The sequence below is a fragment of the Somniosus microcephalus genome, chromosome 19, assembly GCF_052327205.1.
Source record: "Somniosus microcephalus isolate GS21.2 chromosome 19, FLI_Smic_1.0, whole genome shotgun sequence".
NCBI lineage: Eukaryota > Metazoa > Chordata > Chondrichthyes > Squaliformes > Somniosidae > Somniosus > Somniosus microcephalus.
Window position 1 is genome coordinate 4,680,490 of NC_141005.1, and position 19,131 is coordinate 4,699,620.

A 19,131-nucleotide genomic window follows, 5' to 3' on the forward strand; every position below is an offset into this window, starting at 1 on the left:
TACATTAGCCTAAAAATTCACCTCCCCACCACAGGCATACCATGACTGTAGTGCCTACTATCTACAAGATTCACTGCAGCAACTCACCAAGGCTTCTTCAGCAGCACCTCCCAAACCTGTGACCTCCACCACCTAGAAGGACAAAGGCAGTAGGTGCCTGGGAACATCATCACTTCTATCGCCGTTCCTTCATCATCACTGTGACGGAATACTCTCCACTTGCCTGGTTGATTGCAGCTCCAACAACACTCAAGAAGCTCGACACCATCCACGACATAGCAAACCGCTTAATTGGCACCCCATCCACCACTGTAAACATTCACTCCCTCCACCACCGATGTTCCGTGGCTGTAGTGCGTACCATCTACACGATGCACTGCAGCAACTCGCCAAGACTTCTTCGTCAGCACCTCCCAAATCCGCGACCTCTTCCACCTAGAAGGACAAGGACAGCAGGCGCATGGGAACAACACCACCTCCAAGTTCCCCTCCAAGTCACACACCATCCTGACTTGGAAGTATATCGCCGTTCCTTCATCATTGCTGGGTCAAAATCCTGGAACTCCCTCCTTAACAGAATTGTGGGAGTACCTTCACCACACTGACTGCAGTGGTCCAAGAAGAAGGCCCACCACCACCTTCTCAGGGCAATTGGGGATGGGAAATAAATACCGACTTTGAGAATGAATATGAAAAAATTATAGTTAACAATTCTAATAACCGCCTGAAGCACAGTGCAACCTAAGTATAGTGGCCCTCGGAGAGAGGAATACTCCATTGCAGTGGCCACTTTTTAGTCATAAGGACCATGTTTAATTGACACCTTTTTATAGTAACTTGCAGAACTGTACTGCAGTGTGGTTTGTAGTGCACTTTATTTTCTTTGGACATTTATGGTATTTAAAAGCTTGTTTTACAGAACTTCTTAAAAATTGTCCATTTCTGCATCTTATGTACTAGAGTGGCAGGTAGCCTTTCAATCTTGGTATATAGATGACTGAAGTTCCACTATTTTCATACGTTTACACTTCGAACATTTTGTCCAGGGAAAGAAGGAATGGAAAACTGGGAGCAATTCGGAAAATAGGCTGGAATGAAGATTACAACTGAATGCCTGCCCCTCTCTGCTCTGGTTGGTTTGGTTGTGAAGGCTGGCACAGGAAGTGAGGAGGCACTGAATACTCAGTAAATGCCATACTCTGGGTGTGGGTCATTTCCTGGCTCACACTCAAGTGCAGTACGGAGGGAGTGCTGCACTGTTGGAGATGCCATCTTTCGGATGAGACATTAAACTGAGACACTGTCTGCTCTCTCAGGTGGACGTAAAAGATCCCATGGCACTATTCGAAGAAGAGCAGGGCAGTTCTTCCCGGTGTCCTTGGGCCAATATTTATCCTTCAACCAACATCATTGAAACAGATTATCATTGCTGTTTGTGGGACCTTGCTGTGTGCAAAATGTCTGTCGCGTTTCCTACATTACAACAGCGTTTTGAGGCATCCTGACGTCGTGAAAGGCGCTGTAGAAATGGAAGTCTTTTTCTTTTTCCCAAACCTCAGGTTTTTTTTATTCGTTCATGGGATGTGGGCATCGCTGGCAAGGCCAGCATTTGCAGATGATGCCAATTCACACTACTTCCATCTTTACTTACCATCCTAATAGTGCCCTTGAGAGGGTAGTGGTGAGCCGTCGTCTTGATCCGCTGCAGTCCATGATACTTCTTTGTAGCAGTTTGGTACAACTGAGTGGTTTGCTAGGCCATTTGAGAGGGAAGTTAAGAGTCAACCACACTGCAGTGGGTCTGGAGTCACATGGGCCAGACGAGGTAAGGACAGCAGATTTCCTTCGCTAAGTATTTACTTCCTTCGTCATTAGTGAACCAGATGGGTTTTTACGATAATCCGGTAGTTTCATGGTCACCATTATGAAACTAGCTTTTTATTCCAGATTTATTTAATTAACTGAATTTAAATTCCCCAGGTGGGATTTGAACTCGCGTTTCTGGATCATTAGTGCAGTAACATAACCACTATGCTACCGTACCCCTTCTGTGTATATACTTTGCAACTTTAGAGTGAAGGTGAAATAGATTGTTCTGTACCAAATATATTGCATTCTGTTATTCCCTTCCTGTACTAAGGGTCATAACAAAGATTACTGCATCCGCTAATTGTTGTCTCTGTCCTTCTGGAAGAAGTGTGAATTGCATCATCTGCTAGTGTTTTTGTACTGTACTCTGGATCTGATTAACTATTTGTGGTTTGGAAGTCGTGGGTAGTTATGTTCAACTTTAATACTGTGGCTACAAGAGCAGCTCAGAGGCTGGTTATTCTGCGGCGAGTGTTTCACCTCCTGACTCCCCAAAGCCTTTCCACCATCTACAAGGCATAAGTCGGGAGTGTGATGCAGTACTCTCCACTTGCCTGGATGAGTGCAGCTCCAACAACACTCAAGAATCTCGAGACCATCCAGGACAAAGCAGCCCGCTTGATTGGCAGCCCATCCACCACCTTAAACATTCACTCCCTGCACCACCGGCGCACCGTGGCTGCAGTGTGTACCATCTTCAAGATGCACTGCAGCAACTCGCCAAGGCTTCTTCGGCAGCACATCCCAAACCCGTGACCTCTACCACCTAGAAGGACGTGGGCAGCAGGTGCATGGGAACACCATCACCTGCAAGTTCCCCTCCAAGTTACACACCATCCTGACTTGGAAATATATCGCCGTTCCTTCATCGTCGTTGGGTCAAAATCCTGGAACTCACTCCCTAACGGCACTGTGGGAGCACCTTCACCACACGGACTGCAGCGGTTCAAGAAGGCGGCTCACCACCACCTCCTCGAGGGGCAATTAGGGATGAGCAGTAAATGCTGGCCTTGCCAGCAACGCCCACATCCCAGGAATGAATAAAGAAAAAAAAAATCAATGTTTGGTCCCACTAATTTAGGATTTTACTTACCATCCTAATAGTGCAAATTGAAGACCTAACTTAGACGGGAAAGCAATAACATTCAGTCCAATCCTCCAAAGGTTCTCTGGCACTGTTCTAGATGGACCTGTCATCCTGCTTTTCAGGAGTTCATTTTTGTTCTAACTGCTATCTTGGGTTCAGTTCCTTGAAAAGAACTGACAATTATTAATGGATGTGGTATTTATAGATGCACCAACAACTGTTCAGGATCTCTTGCAAGTAGGCACATGTTAGTTTTTTAAAAATGTGTTTCTAATTGGGTGTAGTGTTAAACCAAACATCTGTATAAATTGTGTAAATAATAATCCTTCCTGTTGCTGAGTAGCAGGATTTTAAAGAAAATTGATCAAAAGTAACTGCAGCAAGTTTTTGTTTTGGAATTGAAGTTTACAAAACTAGGTATCGCAGTGGAGCGAGATGTGGATGTTGGTAAAGAGCACTGTGACTTGACACAAATGGGACACTTATCATTTACCCTGCATAAACCAGAGAAACCAACTACTCTCATTGGTTTATTGATTGCCAAAAATGACTCCTTGTGTTACAGAAGATATATGATGGAGCCCTGGGATATGATTTCTGTTCCACAACACTTCATAACTTACAAGTGATAAAGTCACAAGTGAGTTACACTTGGTGCTGTGAAGGGAAACAGACTGAATCTCATGGCTGCTCATCATAAAATCTGATGATGCAAGTGCGAGGTAAGTAATTGAAATGCTGCAAATTGGATATAAAATTTTATTCTAAGCTATTTCATTTCCTGTTACATTGCATATGGGGAGCCCAGATAAATCGTAGTCTTCAGGTAAAGGGAGATTAGAGATTAGAGATTAGAGAATAGAGATTAGAGAATGGATAATTATACCAGTGTGCGTAGATATAATTTAGTCCCAATTTTCAGTCATACATTTTGTATTTCTATTATAAATTCCTGTGTCCACAATTACAATGGAAACTGTCTATGCAAACTTACCTTGCTGTTATTACACCCTCCTGTTAGTGGCAACGTTGTTGCCCCCCCTCCCCCTCCACTGGTGGGAGCATGTCATTACAGCATTGTAAATTTACCATAGGCAGTTTCCATCATAAATGTGAACGTAGGCATTTATAATGGTAAAAGTGAACATAGCTTTAACATTTTTAATTTATGTATGTTGGGAACTAAGCTGTTTGGCTGCAGTGACTTCACTGAAACTTTTTTTTTAATTCATTGATGGGATGTGGGCGTTGCTGGCTAGGCCTGCATTTAGTGCCCATCCCTAATTGCCCTTGAGAAGATGGTGGTGAGCTGCCTTCTTGAACCGCTGCAGTCCATATGGTGTAGGTACACCCACAATGCTGTTAGGAAGGGAGTTCCAGGATTTTGGCCCAGCGACAGTGAAGGAACGGCGATACAGGTCCAAGTCAGGATGGTGTGTGGCTTGGAGGGGAACTTGTAGGTGGTGATGTTCCCATGCGTCTGCTGCCCTTGTCCTTCTAAGTGGTAGAGGTCGTGGGTTTGGAAGGTGCTGTTGAAGGAGCTTTGGTGAGTTGCTGCAGTGCATCTTGTAGATGGTACACACTGCAGCCACAGTGCGCCGGTGGTGGAGGGAGTGAATGTTGAAGGTGGTGGATGGAGTGCCAATCAAGCGGGCTGCTTTATCCTGAATGGTGTCGAGCTTCTTGAGTGTTGTTGGAGCTGCACTCATCCAGGCAAGTGGAGAGTATTCCATCACACTCCTGACTTGTGCCTTGTAGATGGTGGAAAGGCTTTGGGGAGTCAGGAGGTGAGACACTCGCTGCAGAATTCCCAGCCTCTGGCCTGCTCTTGTAGCCACAGTATTTATATGGCTGGTCCAGTTCAGTTTCTGATCAATGGTAACCCCCAGGATGTTGATAGTGGGGGATTCAGTGATGGTAATGCCATTGAATGTCATGGGGAGATGGTTAGACTCTCGCTTGTTGGAGATGGTCATTGCCTGGCACTTATGTGGTGCGAATGTTACTTGCCACTTGTCAGCCCAAGTCTGAATGTTGTCCAGGTCTTGCTCCATATGGAGACGGACTGCGTCAGTATCTGACGAGTCTCGAATGGTGCTGAACAGTGTGCAATCATCAGCGAACATCCCCACTTCTGACCTTATGATGGAGGGAAGGTCATTGATGAAACAGCTGAAGATGGTTGGGCCTAGGACACTGCCCTGAGGAACTCCTGCAGTGATGTCATGTGATTGAGATGAATGACCTCCAACAACCACAGCCAACTTCCTTTGTGCTAGGTATGATTCCAACCAGTGGAGAGTTTTCCCCTTGATTCCCATTGACTTCAGTTTTGCTAGGGCTCCTTGATACCACACTCGATCAAATGCTGCCTTGATGTCAAGGGCAGTCACTCTCACCTCACCTCTTGAGTTCAGCTCTTTTGTCCATGTTTGGACCAAGGCTGTAATGAGGTCAGGAGCTGAGTGGCTCTGGCGGAATCCAAACTGGGCGTCAATGAGCAGGTTATTGCTGAGTAAGTGCCGCTTGATAGCACTGTCGACGACACCTTCCATCACCTTGCTTTGTCTTTTACTCTCAATTATGACACTGTGGGGGACTACGGTCTCCCACGTAAAGAAATAGGCAACACAGCGAGCTACAAGAAATAGGTCTTTACTCCAACTCTCACAATACAGTACTGAATTCGTGAAGCCCGCGAACCTGTGATGACTCACGGATTGGTCACCTGCTGGAACCTGATTGGTTTTCCTTCTCTCAGCAGCAGGCAAGTCTGAACGTGCCTTATTCCTCTCCGCTTGCAACTCTCTTGCGGGGGGAGGGGAATACAGCAGTTAAAAGGGGATTATACAGGTTTATCTACATAGTGTTTCCCCAATGTGGCAATGCCACATACGCCCCCCCAGAATCCTCGTTAACTGTAAAAGTCAGTCTCTGCGGAGGTTTGACCAAGCGGCCGTAGCGGCTGTAGTAGCCATCTGGCGTGTGAGGAGGGCTGCCTGGGAGGTCGGCCGGTTGGTTCGTGAAATAAGGTCCGGCTTCCCGCCGACGTCGCTAAGAAAAGCTTTGTCCCCCGTCTCCAATACTGGGAAGGGGCCGGTGTATGGTGCCTGCAGCGGGCCTCTGTGCGCGTCACGGCGCACGAAGACGAACTCCGCATGTCATAAGTCTCGAGGCACGTAGGACGGCTGCGGGCCGTGTTGTGAAGTGGGCACTGGACGGAATTGCTGGGCCGCGTCCTGGTGCAGGGAAAGCTGTCTGGCGGCCGACCACGGCTCCGCTGTCGGGGAGGAAGTCGCCTGGTACTCTGAGCGGTTGGCCGTAGACCATCTCGGCCGCGGCGGCGCGGAGGTCCTCTTTGGGCGCGGTGCGCAATCCCAGGAGAACCCAGGGTAGTTTGTCGATCCAGCTGGTGTCGGCCAGGCTGGCGCGGAGGGAGGCTTTCAAAGAACGATGAAAGCGCTCGCAGAGCCCGTTGGCCTGCGGGTGGTAGGCTGTTGTCCTGTGCAACTTGGTGCCGAGGCCGGCGGTGATGGCATTCCACAAGTGGGGGGTGAACTGGGGGCCCCTGTCCGAGGATATGTCGGTCGGCACGCCGAACCGGGCCACCCATGTCGAGACGAATGCTCGCGCGACGTCGGTCGTGGTGGTGGAGGCGAGGGGAACCACCTCGGGCCATCTGGTGGTGCGGTCGACAATCGTGAGCAGGTGTGTAAAACCGTGCGACGGCGGCAAGGGGCCTACCAGATCGACGTGGACGTGGTCGAAACGCCTCTCGGGCACCGGGAAACATTCCAATGGCGCCTTGGTGTGCTGCTGGACCTTCGCGCGCTGACACGCCACGCATGTGTTGGTCCAGTCTCTCTCATCCTTGTGGAGTCCAGGCCAGACGAACTTGGCGGACATAAGTTTCTGAGACGCCCGCATCCCTGGATGTGAGAGGCCGTGGATGATGTCGAAAACTCGCTTGCGCCAGGCGGATGGGACGACCGGTCTAGGCGAGGGGACTGAGACGTCGCACAGGAGGGTTGTGCCGGCTGCGTGGAAGTGGATGTCGGCCAGGGTGAGGCTGGTAGTTGACGTCCTGAGGGCCTGGATTTCCGCGTCGGCGGCCTGGTCTCTCGCCATGCTGGCGTAGTCGACGCCCAGGTGCACTGCGTGGAGCGAGGGTCTTGAGAGGCAGTCGGCCACCAAATTGTCCTTGCCAGCGACGTGGCGGATGTCCGTGGTGAACTCTGAGATGAAGTTGAGTTGGCGCGCGGACCAGGGTTCGGTTACTTTGGCCATGGCGAAAGTGAGCGGCTTGTGGTCCACGAATGCGGTGAACGGCCGGCCTTCCAGGAGGAAACGGAAGTGCCGGATTGCCAGGAACAGGGCCAGGAGCTCTCTGTCGAACGTGCTGTAGGCCTGCTCGTTCTTGCGCAGCTGTCGGCTGAAAAATGCCAGTGGCTGCCACGCGCCTTCGACCCACTGTTGCTGGACGGCGCCGACGGCGTAATCCGAGGCGTCCGTCGTGAGGGCGGTCTTGGCACCCGGGATGGGGTGGGCCAGTAGTGTGGCGTTGGCCAAGGCGCTTTTGGTCTGGTGGAAGGCTGTCGCCATCTCGCTGGACCAGGTGAGTTGCTCTTTGCCCGTTTTGCCCCTGGTGGCTTCGTAGAGGGGGCGCATGAGTGCGGCGGCCTTGGGCACGAACCGGTGATAGAAATTGACCATCCCCAAAAATTCTTGCAGCGCCTTGACCGAGGTGGGCTGGGGAAAGTCCGCCACCGCCTGCACCTTGGAAGGTAGGGGAATGGCTCCCCTTGGCGAGATTCTGTGGCCGAGAAAGTCAATTTGGGCTGCTCCGAACTGGCATTTGGCCGGGTTGACGATTAGCCCGTGTTGGCTGAGGCGCTGGAAAAGGGAGCGCAAATGCGCGATGTGCTTGGCCTTGCTGGTGCTGGCCACGAGGATATCGTCCAGATAGACGAACAGGAAGCTCAGGTCCCGTAGGACGGAGTCCATGAGCCGTTGGAAGGCCTGTGCGGCGTTCTTAAGCCCGAAGGGCATGCGCAGGAACTCGAACAGTCCGAAGGGGGTGATGACCGCCGTCTTCTGGACGTCTGCATGGTGGACGGGGACCTGATGGTAGCCGCGAATCAGGTCAACCTTGGAAAAGACGGACTTTCCTGCTAGGTGTGCCGAGAAGTCTTGGATGTGCGGAATGGGGTATCTATCGGGCGTGGTGGCGTCGTTGAGCCGTCTGTAGTCGCCGCAGGGGCGCCAGCCACCGCCCGGCTTGGGCACAATGTGGAGGGGGGACGACCAAGGGCTGTTCGAGCGGCGGATGATGCCCAGTTTTTCCATCGTGGCGAATTCTTCCTTGGCCACCGCCATCTTGGCTGGGTCCAGGCGTCTGGCTCGAGCGAACACTGGTGGTCCCGTAGTGGCGATGTGGTGCTCGACCCCATGCTTGGCTGCCGCGGCTGAGAAGGTCGGTTGTGTGAGCCTCGGGAAATCTGCGAGTAGGCGGGCGTAGTCGTCCTGCGCCGGGGCGGAGCAGGACCCGACGAGGGCCGGGCTGTTGCTCTGCTGGCAGGCCAGTGAAGCGAAAGTTGCTGCGTCGATCAGGTGCCTGTCGCGGACGTCGACCAGGAGTCCGTGGGTGCAAAGAAAATCGGCGCCCAGCAAGGGATGTGCCACCGAGGCCGTCACGAAATCCCGCGTAAATCGCTGGCCGTTGAAACAAACCTCGGCCCGTCACTTTCCGAATGTAGCGATGGCTGCGCCATTTGCCGCCACGAGGGGTGGGCCGCTGTGGCCTGCCTGGCTGTCGAGCTGGGAGGCAGGAATTATGCTGCATTGGGCTCCGGTGTCGCAAAGGAATCTGCGCCCTGAGAGTCGGTTATGTACAGCAGTTTACCTGCGGTGCCGATGGCCATCGTGGTGGCGGGGGTGCGGTCGAGCGGGCCTAGGCGGCGGCGTGGGGCTGGTGCGTTGGGCTGGGCGGCCATCTTGGTTTGATCGAAAGAGCAGGGTGCTCTGCAGCGTTGGGCCTTGTGGCCGAAACGCGCGTGGTAGCAGCATAGTTCTGCGGCCTGGCGTGCCGGCGCGCGCTCGGTGGTGTCGGGTAGCCTCGCGGCTGCACAGCCGAGTTGGGCGACGGCGAAGACTTTGTCCGCGGCGGCTGCCAGTTGTACGCAGTCCGTGATCGGGGACCCCGCGAGGGCAGTCTGTACCTGCTGAGGAAGCAGGCTGAGGAAAAGGGTCCGAAACAAGAAGCACTCCGGTTCAGAGCCCAGGAGCGCAAGCATCCGGCTTATCAACTGGGTCGGGGTAGAATCGGCGAGGCCTGGTAGTGAGAGAAGCCTGCGGGCCCTCTCCTCCCTGGACAGGCCGTAAGCCTGCAGCAAGCGGCCCTTAATGGTTGAGTACTTGCCGGTCTGTGGTGCGTTCCCCAGCAGGTCGAGAATTTCGGCGGCGGTAGAGCTTGCTAGTGCTGAGACTACGTGGAGGTACCTTTCTTCATCGTCTTGAACCCTGCAAAGGGTGAATTGGGCCTCCGAGTGCGCGAACCAAGCTGGTGCTTGGTGTTCCCAGAAGGTGGGGAGCTTCAAGGACGCCGCGCCGGCCGACATCAGGCTGCTGCTGGTTGCCATCGGGTCGTTGCTGGCCTCTGTAGGGCTGCGTGAGTCGGGGGCTTCGGCCGCCGACATTCGGGGTCACCAATGTGGGGTCTACGGTCTCCCGCGTAAAGAAATGGGCAACACAGCGAGCTACAAGAAATAGGTCTTTACTCCAACTCTCACAATACAGTACTGAATTCGTGAAGCCCGCGAACCTGTGATGACTCACGGATTGGTCACCTGCTGGAACCTGATTGGTTTTCCTTCTCTCAGCAGCAGGCAAGTCTGAACGTGCCTTATTCCTCTCAGCTTGCAACTGTGTTGTGGGGGGAGGGGAATACAGCAGTTAAAAGGGGATTATACAGGTTTATCTACATACACACAGTGTTTCCCCAATCACTATCTCCAGGAAAACTATTTCCCGGGGCAACTTCACTTTGGTATAAATATTATTGCACTGATTTAAAATAAAGTTTAAGGTATTTGTGTTAGTTTTAACTTCCAAATATGTGAGAGGGGTTGCAGAACCACTGGTGGTACTTGAAAATGGACCCTTTTTTCTCTTACAAAAAGAAAATACTGCAGATGGTGGAAATCTGAAATAAAAACAGAAAATGCTGGAGATACTCAGCAGGTCAGGCAGCATCTGTGAAGAGAGAAACAGTTAACATTTCAGGTCGATGACCCTTTGTCAGAACTGGAAAAAAGCAGGAAATGGAACAGATTTTTAAGCAAGTGTGGGAGCTGGGAAAGGGGGGAGTGGATGAAAGAACAAAAGGGCAGGCCTGTGATAGGATAGAGGGCAGGAGAGGTTAAGGGACATTAAGAGATATTCAAGGCAAAAGGAGATAGTAATGGGACAGGTTAAGAACAAAAGATGGCACTAGATGAAGTGTAAATTGCGCTGGCTGAATGAAAGACAGCTGCCATGTGGGAGAGAAGAGAAAAAGTGTGGAAAAAAATAAATATATATGATTGGGGCCGAGGTTATGATCTGAAATTGTTGAACTCTATGTTGAGTCCAGAAGGCTGTAAAGTGCCTAATCGAAAGATGAGGTGCTGTTCCTTGAGCTTACGCTGAGCTTCAGTGGAACAATGTAAGAGGCTGAGGACAGAGAGATCAGAGTGGGAGTGGAGCGGAGAATTAAAGTGACAGGCGACCAGAAACTCGGGCTCCCCACGGACTGAACGGAGGTGTTCCGCAAAGCGGTCACCCAATCTGCGTTTGGTCTCCCCAATGTAGAGGAGACCGCATCGTAAGCAGCGAATACAGTATAATAAATTGCAAGAAGTACAAGTAAATCGCTGTTTCACCTGGAAGGGGTGTTTGGGACCCTAGACAGTGGGAAGGGGGGAGGTATAAGGGCATGTGTTGCATCTCCTGCGCTTGCACGGGAAGGTGCCGGGCGAAGGGGAAGAGGTGTTGGGGGTGATAGAGGAGTGGACCAGGGTGCCACGGAGGGAGCGGTCCCTTCGGAATGCTGAAAGGGGACTCTATTCCATTCTCCCAGTTTCCCCCTCCCTGTCGCATCTGCTCTGACGATGCCACCTGCCATACCAGTGCTTCCGACATGTCTTCCTTTTTCCTCAACCGAGGATTCCCCTCTACTGTGGTTGACACGGCCCTTGACCGTATCCGTTCTATTTCCTGCCCCTTCCCCTCCCTCCTGGAACCACGATAGGGTTCCCCTTGTCCTCACCTTTCACCCCACCAGCCTCCACATTCAACAGATCATTTTCCGCCACCTCCAGCATGATCCCACCACCAAACACATCTTCCCCTCACCTCCCCTTTTTTACCTGAAACATTAACTCTGTTTCTCCCTTTTTTCTCTTGCTGTTTTGCCTAGGTACCATTCTCCCCCAGAGAAGGATCGCCCCTGCAGTCAGAAAGACCCTTCAAATGGTTTGGAGGAACCAATTCCTCCCATTCTGAAAGCATTAAAAAAGCTTGATGCCAGAAAAGTGTCTGAAAGCTGGGGAGTACAAACACCATTACATGATGTCTCAGAAGCAGGTGATGGTACAAGTAAGGCCCATTTTGTTGTTGTTTTATTCTGCTCATCTTGCTGCACTTTATTTGCGGTTTGGCCAACGACATTTGGATTGAAAACTAAATCCATTAAGGGTCAATAAAAAAAACTTGGACTTCTTGGGATGTCATTATATCACAATAACTTGGATTTCTATTTTTTTTAGACTGTACTGTGTGAATTCTTTCCTCTGATGCATGTCAATATATCCTACTCTCACTGTGAGAGATGCTTTTAGTATTCCAGTTAAGTCTTTAGAGCACCACTATTGTAATAATAAAAACATTGGTTGCAGCTTAAATATTCTGTCAGTGTATTATACAAAATGGGCTAAAAAGTAGCAGATGGAATTCAATGTCAGTAAGTTTGAGATGATGCATTTTGATTAAAAACACAACAGTAATTATACTCTGAATGGAAGTAGGCTTGGTGTTGTGGAAGAGCAGAATGATTTTGGGGGGACAGGTTCACAGGACATTAAAGGTAACACCTCGGGTTGATAAGGCTGGAGAAAAGCTAGGTTTTGTCTCGATGTATAGAATATAAAAGGCAAGAGGTAATGATGAGTATATATAAAACTGTAATGAGCTCTAGTATTGCGTGCAGTATTCGGCTCCACACTAGGAAGGATGTTGAAGCTTTAGGGAAGTTGCAATGCAGATTCACTAGGACGCTGCCTGGAATTGGGGAATACAAATATGACAAAAGACTTGGAAAAATTTGGTCTTTTTTTGTTGGAAAAACACATTACAGGGAAATATGATAGAAGTGCTTTAAAGGATGGAACATGGTAGATAGAAGCAGACTGTTTGCAGTAGTTGAGGGGTCACGAACAAGGGGCCATAGATACAAGATTAAATGTAAGAGATTTAGAACAGAGGGCAGGAGAAACTTCCACAGAGAATTGTGAGAAATTCACTTCCAGGGTTAGTGGTTGAGGCAGAAACAGTCAACATTCAAGCTTAGACTGGATAGCTGGATGAAGGAAAAGGGGTTGAAGGGATATGTGAATAAGGTGGGTAAATGTGATTCGGACTAATTGCCTGTGTGGAGGGTAAGCACCAACATGGACTGGTTGGGCCGACTGGCCTGTTTCCATGTTATAACTTCTATGTATTTCTGTGTGTAACATTTTTGTATGTGGCTGTTTGTTTTGTTTAATATACCGTATGAAGTGACTATATCTTGTGTTCTCTTATGCACTCTGTTTCTTTTGTACGGGATCTTGCTTTCTGACTCTCTCACTTTCTTCCTTCCCTCCTGAAAGCTCTGACTTGTGCTAGGGGTAGAGGTATAGTTCCATTGGCTTTCCCAACTCTCTGGAATCTTGCTTTTGAATATTCACTTATAAGCCTAGATAGTGAGTGTCTAATAAATTTTGGCAGGCTTTTCAAATGTGGGGGCATTACAGCTGATCTAATCTTCTCTTTAGTTATTGTTCATATACACACACTTCCCAGCAAGGGTAACTGAGTAGTGGGTAGGAGCAGTGTTAGTCCAGGAATAGAGAGGTCAGTTGTGGTGACCTGACTAAGATCACGAACTGAACACAGACCAGAGACCAAACCAACAACCTTCCTGATCCGTGTGGCTCAGTTTCACAACTCAGTCATTGAGGAAGCTGTAAAAAGTGGTTCAAAAATGAAATTCCCTCTGATAAACGTAGAAACGTCATTCATTTGTTTGTTTTAAACAGAATTCTTGAATCGCAGACAGACTATAGGATTTGTGGACTCCACCTACAGTAGAGGCCAGTCTATGGACTCTTATAAGGATCGAACCAGATCAAAAGGCAGTAGTTCTCCCCCAGGACAAAGATCGTCTTCTGTACCCCCTTCAAATAGGAGGCCGACACCCACCTCGACACCAAGTAAGAGTGTTTTTGTGAATCCTTCGACAATGTTTAAAAACTTGATTGTTGACCATTTCTTCTTCTCCATTTTTGTTAACCTATCTAGCAACTTTTCCCATATTGGCTTCTGTCAGTCGTGGCAAAAGTGCAGTGGCAAAGAGCAAAAATCAAGATTGATTGTGTATTTTTTTAATAAAATCTTAATGTTGATTTACATGTACAGGAAACTTTGTGCTATCCGGCACCCACGGGACCGAGCTGCTGCCGTTGCCTCAAAACTTCCGTACTCTCCAGAGTTAATGTTGAGAGATACGGAGATTCTTATCTCCGTATTTGACAACAAACACTGTTGCTTAGCAACAGCTTCTAAACACTCGGGTGTGGCCCTAAAGCTCTGTAGCTGAAGCTGTTGCTATAGCTACAGACCTTGCACAGCTTGACTGTTCAAACAAAGCAAAAAAAACAAACAAAAAGAATAAAAAACGGCTGCTGATTTTTGCCGGTGGCTCCAGATTGCCGGATAGCTCACCTCCGGATAGCACAAAGTTTCCTGTAATGTAATTTCACAATAGTAATCCTCACCTAAATACAATCCTTACCTCAAATTTCTTATTAATGCTGCACAACTTGTGTAACAACTCCATTATGTATCATGCGACTACCAGGATGGTGGAAGACTAACTAGATGGACCTTGGTCATTTTACGTCTAGTAATTTCTATGTTTAAATTGGCCAAAGCTGAGTGTATGTTGCATGGACCTCAGAATGCATTATACTAAAATTAATATATTGTAATTACCCACTTGTGTGAATTAGAATGTAAATGAAAGAAAGAAGAAAACTCGCGTTTATATAGTGCCTTTCACATCCTCAGGATGTCTCAAAATGCTTCACAGCCAATCAATTACTTTTGAAGTGTAATCACTTGTGTAAGCAAACGCAGATCCAATTTGTGCACAGTAAGATCCCACAAACAAGAATGAGATAATGTAGCTTAAACCCACAATGTTCTGACTCAAAGCTGAGAGTGCTACCACTGAGCCAAGCTGGCGCTTCAAACCACAAAGAAATCTGGAACGCTAATTTAAAGCGTGTGGCTTGGAAGCCAGTGTAGATCAGCAGGGATAAGGGTGATGGGTGTGTGGATAGAATATGTGCAGCACAGTTTTGGCAAGTTGGATTTTATGGAGAGTGGTGGATGGGAGGGCAGCAAATGAAGAGTTAGAGTGGTGAAGTCTCAAGGCCATGTACTAGGGTTTCAATGGCAAAGGGAGGTGGGCAGTGTTATGGAAGTAAGTAGTCTTGGTGTTGAATGAAAAGTGGGTTTAAAGCTCCGCTCAGAGTTGAGCAAGATGTCAATATTGCTAACCGTATGGTTCAATCTGGGAATTGGGAGGGAGATGGAGTCAATGGAAGAGAGTGGAGCTTGTGGTGTTGAGTCAAAGGAAATGGCTACAGTCTTCCCACTGTTGAGCTGGGGAAGCTGTGACTCATCCAGGATTTGATGATGGACCAGCAGTTTGATAGCACGGAGTCAATCGACAAGTCAGGAGAGGTGGTGACAAGGTAGAGGTGGGTATCCTCAGTGCACATGTGAAAGCTGACCCATGCCTGCAGATTATATCGCTAAGGGGCAACATGTAGGTAAGGAAGAGGAGGGGGGCAGAGATCCTGAGGGACTCCCAAGATCATGGTGCAACGCAGGCAAGAGAAGACTTTGCTGGAAATGCATTCTTGTGTTCAGATAGGAATATAGAACAGCCACATGCAGGAGAGCCATTGGAGGAGGATGATATGGTCAACCTCATTAAATATTGCAGAAGGGTGAAGGAGGGACAATTCACCATGGTCACTGTCACAAAAGGATGTCATTTGTGACTTTTGCTGTGGCATTTCAGTGATGTGAGCAGGGTGGAAGCTGGACTGGAGGTGCTTCAGTAGAGAAGAGCAACGAGCTGGGAGGCGACAACGCATTCAAGGATCTTGGAAGGAAAGGGAGGTTGGAGATGAGAGGGGGTGATGGAAGTTTTGGGAAAGGAAATCATTAATATCAGCTAAAATGGGGGTCAGTAGAGGGAGTTGTGATCAGGAATTGAGGGGGAAGGGAATTGAGCATGAAGTATTTCTCATTGATGAGATAGCTTGGAGAGGACAGGAGGCGAGATAGGTGAGAAACTGCCAAAAAAAGGATCCTGAGCCAGAGCAGGTGAGAGAATTAGGGAGGTTCAGGGCTGTGGGAAGGAGGGAGAGGTGGAGGCAGCTGCAGGAATGATTATTTTGAGGACAAAGAGCCCTTGTGAGCTTTCTGCTGTTTGCCTAGCCAGAACCAGGGTTCCTAGTGGGGAAAAAAGTGAAATCCTGTGTTTGAGTTCCACACTTGGTACCTAACTTACTTGGTCAAGACGCACTCTGATAGAATGTGTAGGAAGGTGTTTTGGATATATGGAGTGAATCTCTGATATTCAAAGAATGAGGAGCACAACGCCTCTGAGTCAGAAGGTTGTGGATTCAAGTCCCACTCCAGGGACTTGAGCACATAAAGCTAGGCTGACGCTCCAGTGCAGCCCTGAGGGAATGCTGCACTGTCGGAGGTGCTGTCTTTCGGATGAGACGTTAAACCGAGGCCCCGTCTGCTCTCTCAGGCGGACGTAAAAGATCCCATGGCACTATTTCGAGGAAGAGCAGGGGCGTTATCCCCGGTGTCTTAGCCAATATTTATTCCTCAACCAACATAACAAAAACAGATTATCTGGTCATTATCACATTGCTATTTGTGGGACCTTGCTGTGTGCAAATTGGCTGCCGCATTTCCCACATTACAACAGTGACTCCACTTCAAATAGTACAGGAAACTTTCGATTTACCGGCACCTAAATAACCGGAAATCTTGGTTAACAGGCAAAATTCAGGAGTAGGTTCAGCTAAGTTTTACTTCATATTGTACTTGCCTTCCTCGATCTGTTGCTGTGCAAGGGTGTGGCTGCAGCTGTTGCTAAGCTACAGAGATGCTTGGAACTTGTGGCCATTGTTCTGCACCTGTTGCTAAGCAACAGGGTTTGTTGCTTTATACGGAGCTCTCAGCTCTCTGTATCTTTTACTATAGCTTTTGGTTATCCGGAATTTTTGATGAACCGGCACCACGTCAGTGCCGGATTAAAAAAAAGTTTCCTGTACTTCATTGGTTGTAAAGCACTTTGAGACATCCGGTGGTTGTGAAAGGCACTATATAAATGCAAGTCTTTTTTTAAATTTTATTTTCCGCTTCCCTGTTGGCAGTAATGATGACGGTAGTTTAAACAAAGATATTTGCATTACTTTCTTGGGTGTTCATGGGTTTTGTTAGGAGTTTGTGCATTTATGGAAGAACAGCTTGAACTTGCCTTGCTTGTCTGTGGGTGTGCAACTCCCACTAGAATCTTAGATATTTTCTCAAATAAACTCTGGAACACTGCATGACATTGCTATTGTATTACCGATGGATGAAATACAACTGCAGTCACCAGAGCTGACAACTATATTTATATACCCAACGAGATATCTGCGCTCCTCTAATTCTGCCCTCTTGAGCATCCCTGATTATAATCGCTCAACCATTGGTGGCCGTGCCTTCTGTTGCCTAGGCTCTAAGCTCTGGAATTCCCTCCCTAAACCTCTCCGCCTCGCTACCTCTCTTTCCTCCTTAAAACCTACCTCTTTGACCAAGCTTTTGGACACCTGCCCTAATTTCTCCTTATGTGGCTCGGTGTCTTTTAATACTCCTATGAAGTGCCTTGGGACATTTTACTATGTTAAAGACGCTTTATAAATACAAGTTGTTATATAAAATAAAAAAATCAGCAAAAACTAGGACGTTATGAAATCTTGGCCTCCTTCGTCATGGAATCGATAATCTGAAAAATAAAATCTTCATCCAATTTATTGTCTTAATATATGACTTTACAGTTAGGGATTTGCCTCAGTAAGCCTTCCTAGAATTGGATTTCATGATGAGGTTAACTGTAACATGGCAATGACGTCTGAAACTTTGTTGAAAATTTGTCCTGCAGTGCAGTGAGCGATGGAGTGAGGGCTGAACATGGGCACGATTCCAGCTCTTGAGCCGTGCTAAGTGGTGAGAGAGAGTGTGGTGTCTCCCTGCAAGTGGGCTGGGAAAGTCACATCAGCGAAGTCAATGGTATCTCTTGGCCTCCAGCTGCAGGACATATTAGCAGTCTGGGAACAGGCCACTTGCCTTCCCTGTCAGCAGCAGATACTTGGGGGACTGAAGTTGGGGAATAATTTAGCAGAATAAAATGGCATTTAAAAAATTTCGCACTAGTATCTGTAATGCCTACCAGCTGATGTCTTTTTCCTGGAAAGTGCTGTAAACCAGCTGATGATGAATTTTACAATGCACTTGTTCAAATACTGATATTTCTTCTTTGACAGCTAAACGAAACACTTTGCTGACATCATTGTCTGCTAAGTCCAGTCCCAAGCGCTGCCCTAAAGAGAACCTGTCCCCTGGGTTTAATCACCTCCTTGGCAAAGAAGAAAACACAGTGACAAGGTAACTAATGAATCTAAAGCTCAGAATAACACGTCATTATCCATGAGTTCTTCATCAAATAGTGAGGCTGTAGGGCTTGTCTGTGTGTGTGTGTGTGTGTGTGTGTGTGTGTGTGTGTGTGTGTGTGTGTGTGTGTGATCACGTGATGCCACATTAATACAAGGGCTGGCTAATGTTAAAATTTAAAATACATTTTAAAAAGTTAAACAAGTTGTGAATTAAGCCTATATTTAGCCCGAATGCCATGGAGCAGTTACTATAGTTGCCTGTCATGGTCTAGTTGGTTTCCTGGCAGTTGGGAACAGGTACGTGTGTGTTGATGTTTGAGAGGCAGCTGTTGTGATTTGAGAGGTGCTTTTATATAACCTTTCCATTGGTTAATTTTATTGCAAATTTTTTCTAGTTCAGTTGGTTGTGTAGCGTATTTTTTTTTTTAAACCAATATTTGACTAGAGTGCTGGCTATATGAGCTTGGTCATGTGACAGTGCTCCAGTCTTGAGCTGTGCCATTGCGTAAGGCTGAATGTACTCCTAGATGGTCATACTGCGCAGAACACTCGGTTGGACCCATTAGAATATTGCCTAAAGAATGCAGCTGTGATGGTTAATAATGTATATTTTATGTTGTTTAGTACATGACCTGAAAGTACCTGCAAACTTTGTACAGGAAACTTTGGTTTATCCGGAGGTTGTATGTCCGGAATACTCGATCTAACGGCAAAAGTCAGGAGCCGTTTTCTATACGTTTTTTTAGTTCTCGTTCTTTTTTTTCCCCAGTCAGGCACTGCAAGGTCTGTAGCTATAGCAACAGCTTCAGCTAGAGACGCTTGCAGCTGCAGCCGACTCTTTAGAAGCTGTTGCTAAGCAAGTGTTTGTTGTCAGATATGGAGATGAAAACCTCCGTATGCTTCAACATTAACTTTGTATGTCCGGCAGTTTTGATAGATCGGCAACACGTCGGTGCCGGATATCACAAAGTTTCCTGTACAACAAATAACATATGGACAGAAATTTGAGTGTCAGAAACGAAAGTCTGTTTGTGTCCTATTGGAATAAGACTGAGTAAGTCTGAAACAAATGGTCCACTGGTTTGTAGACACAGTATTCGACATTGCTTCAATCTAAATGAGATCCAT

The 19,131-nt window shown here is 47.9% G+C and overlaps 1 protein-coding gene across 4 annotated transcripts in view; it reads left to right on the forward strand.

Moving 5' to 3' along the window:
* Positions 1 to 19,131, forward strand: part of LOC147103513 (M-phase phosphoprotein 9-like) — an 81,796-nt gene that overhangs the window by 24,319 nt on the left and 38,346 nt on the right. For 3 of the 4 annotated variants that reach the window (XM_086011862.1, XM_086011865.1, XM_086011864.1), the window contains 3 exons: positions 11,412 to 11,590; positions 13,291 to 13,464; positions 17,875 to 17,995. In XM_086011862.1, the coding sequence (XP_085867988.1) occupies positions 11,412 to 11,590; positions 13,291 to 13,464; positions 17,875 to 17,995 (474 nt within the window). The remainder of the gene's footprint in view (positions 1 to 11,411; positions 11,591 to 13,290; positions 13,465 to 17,874; positions 17,996 to 19,131) is intronic. The other variant, XM_086011863.1, reaches the window with a different exon arrangement.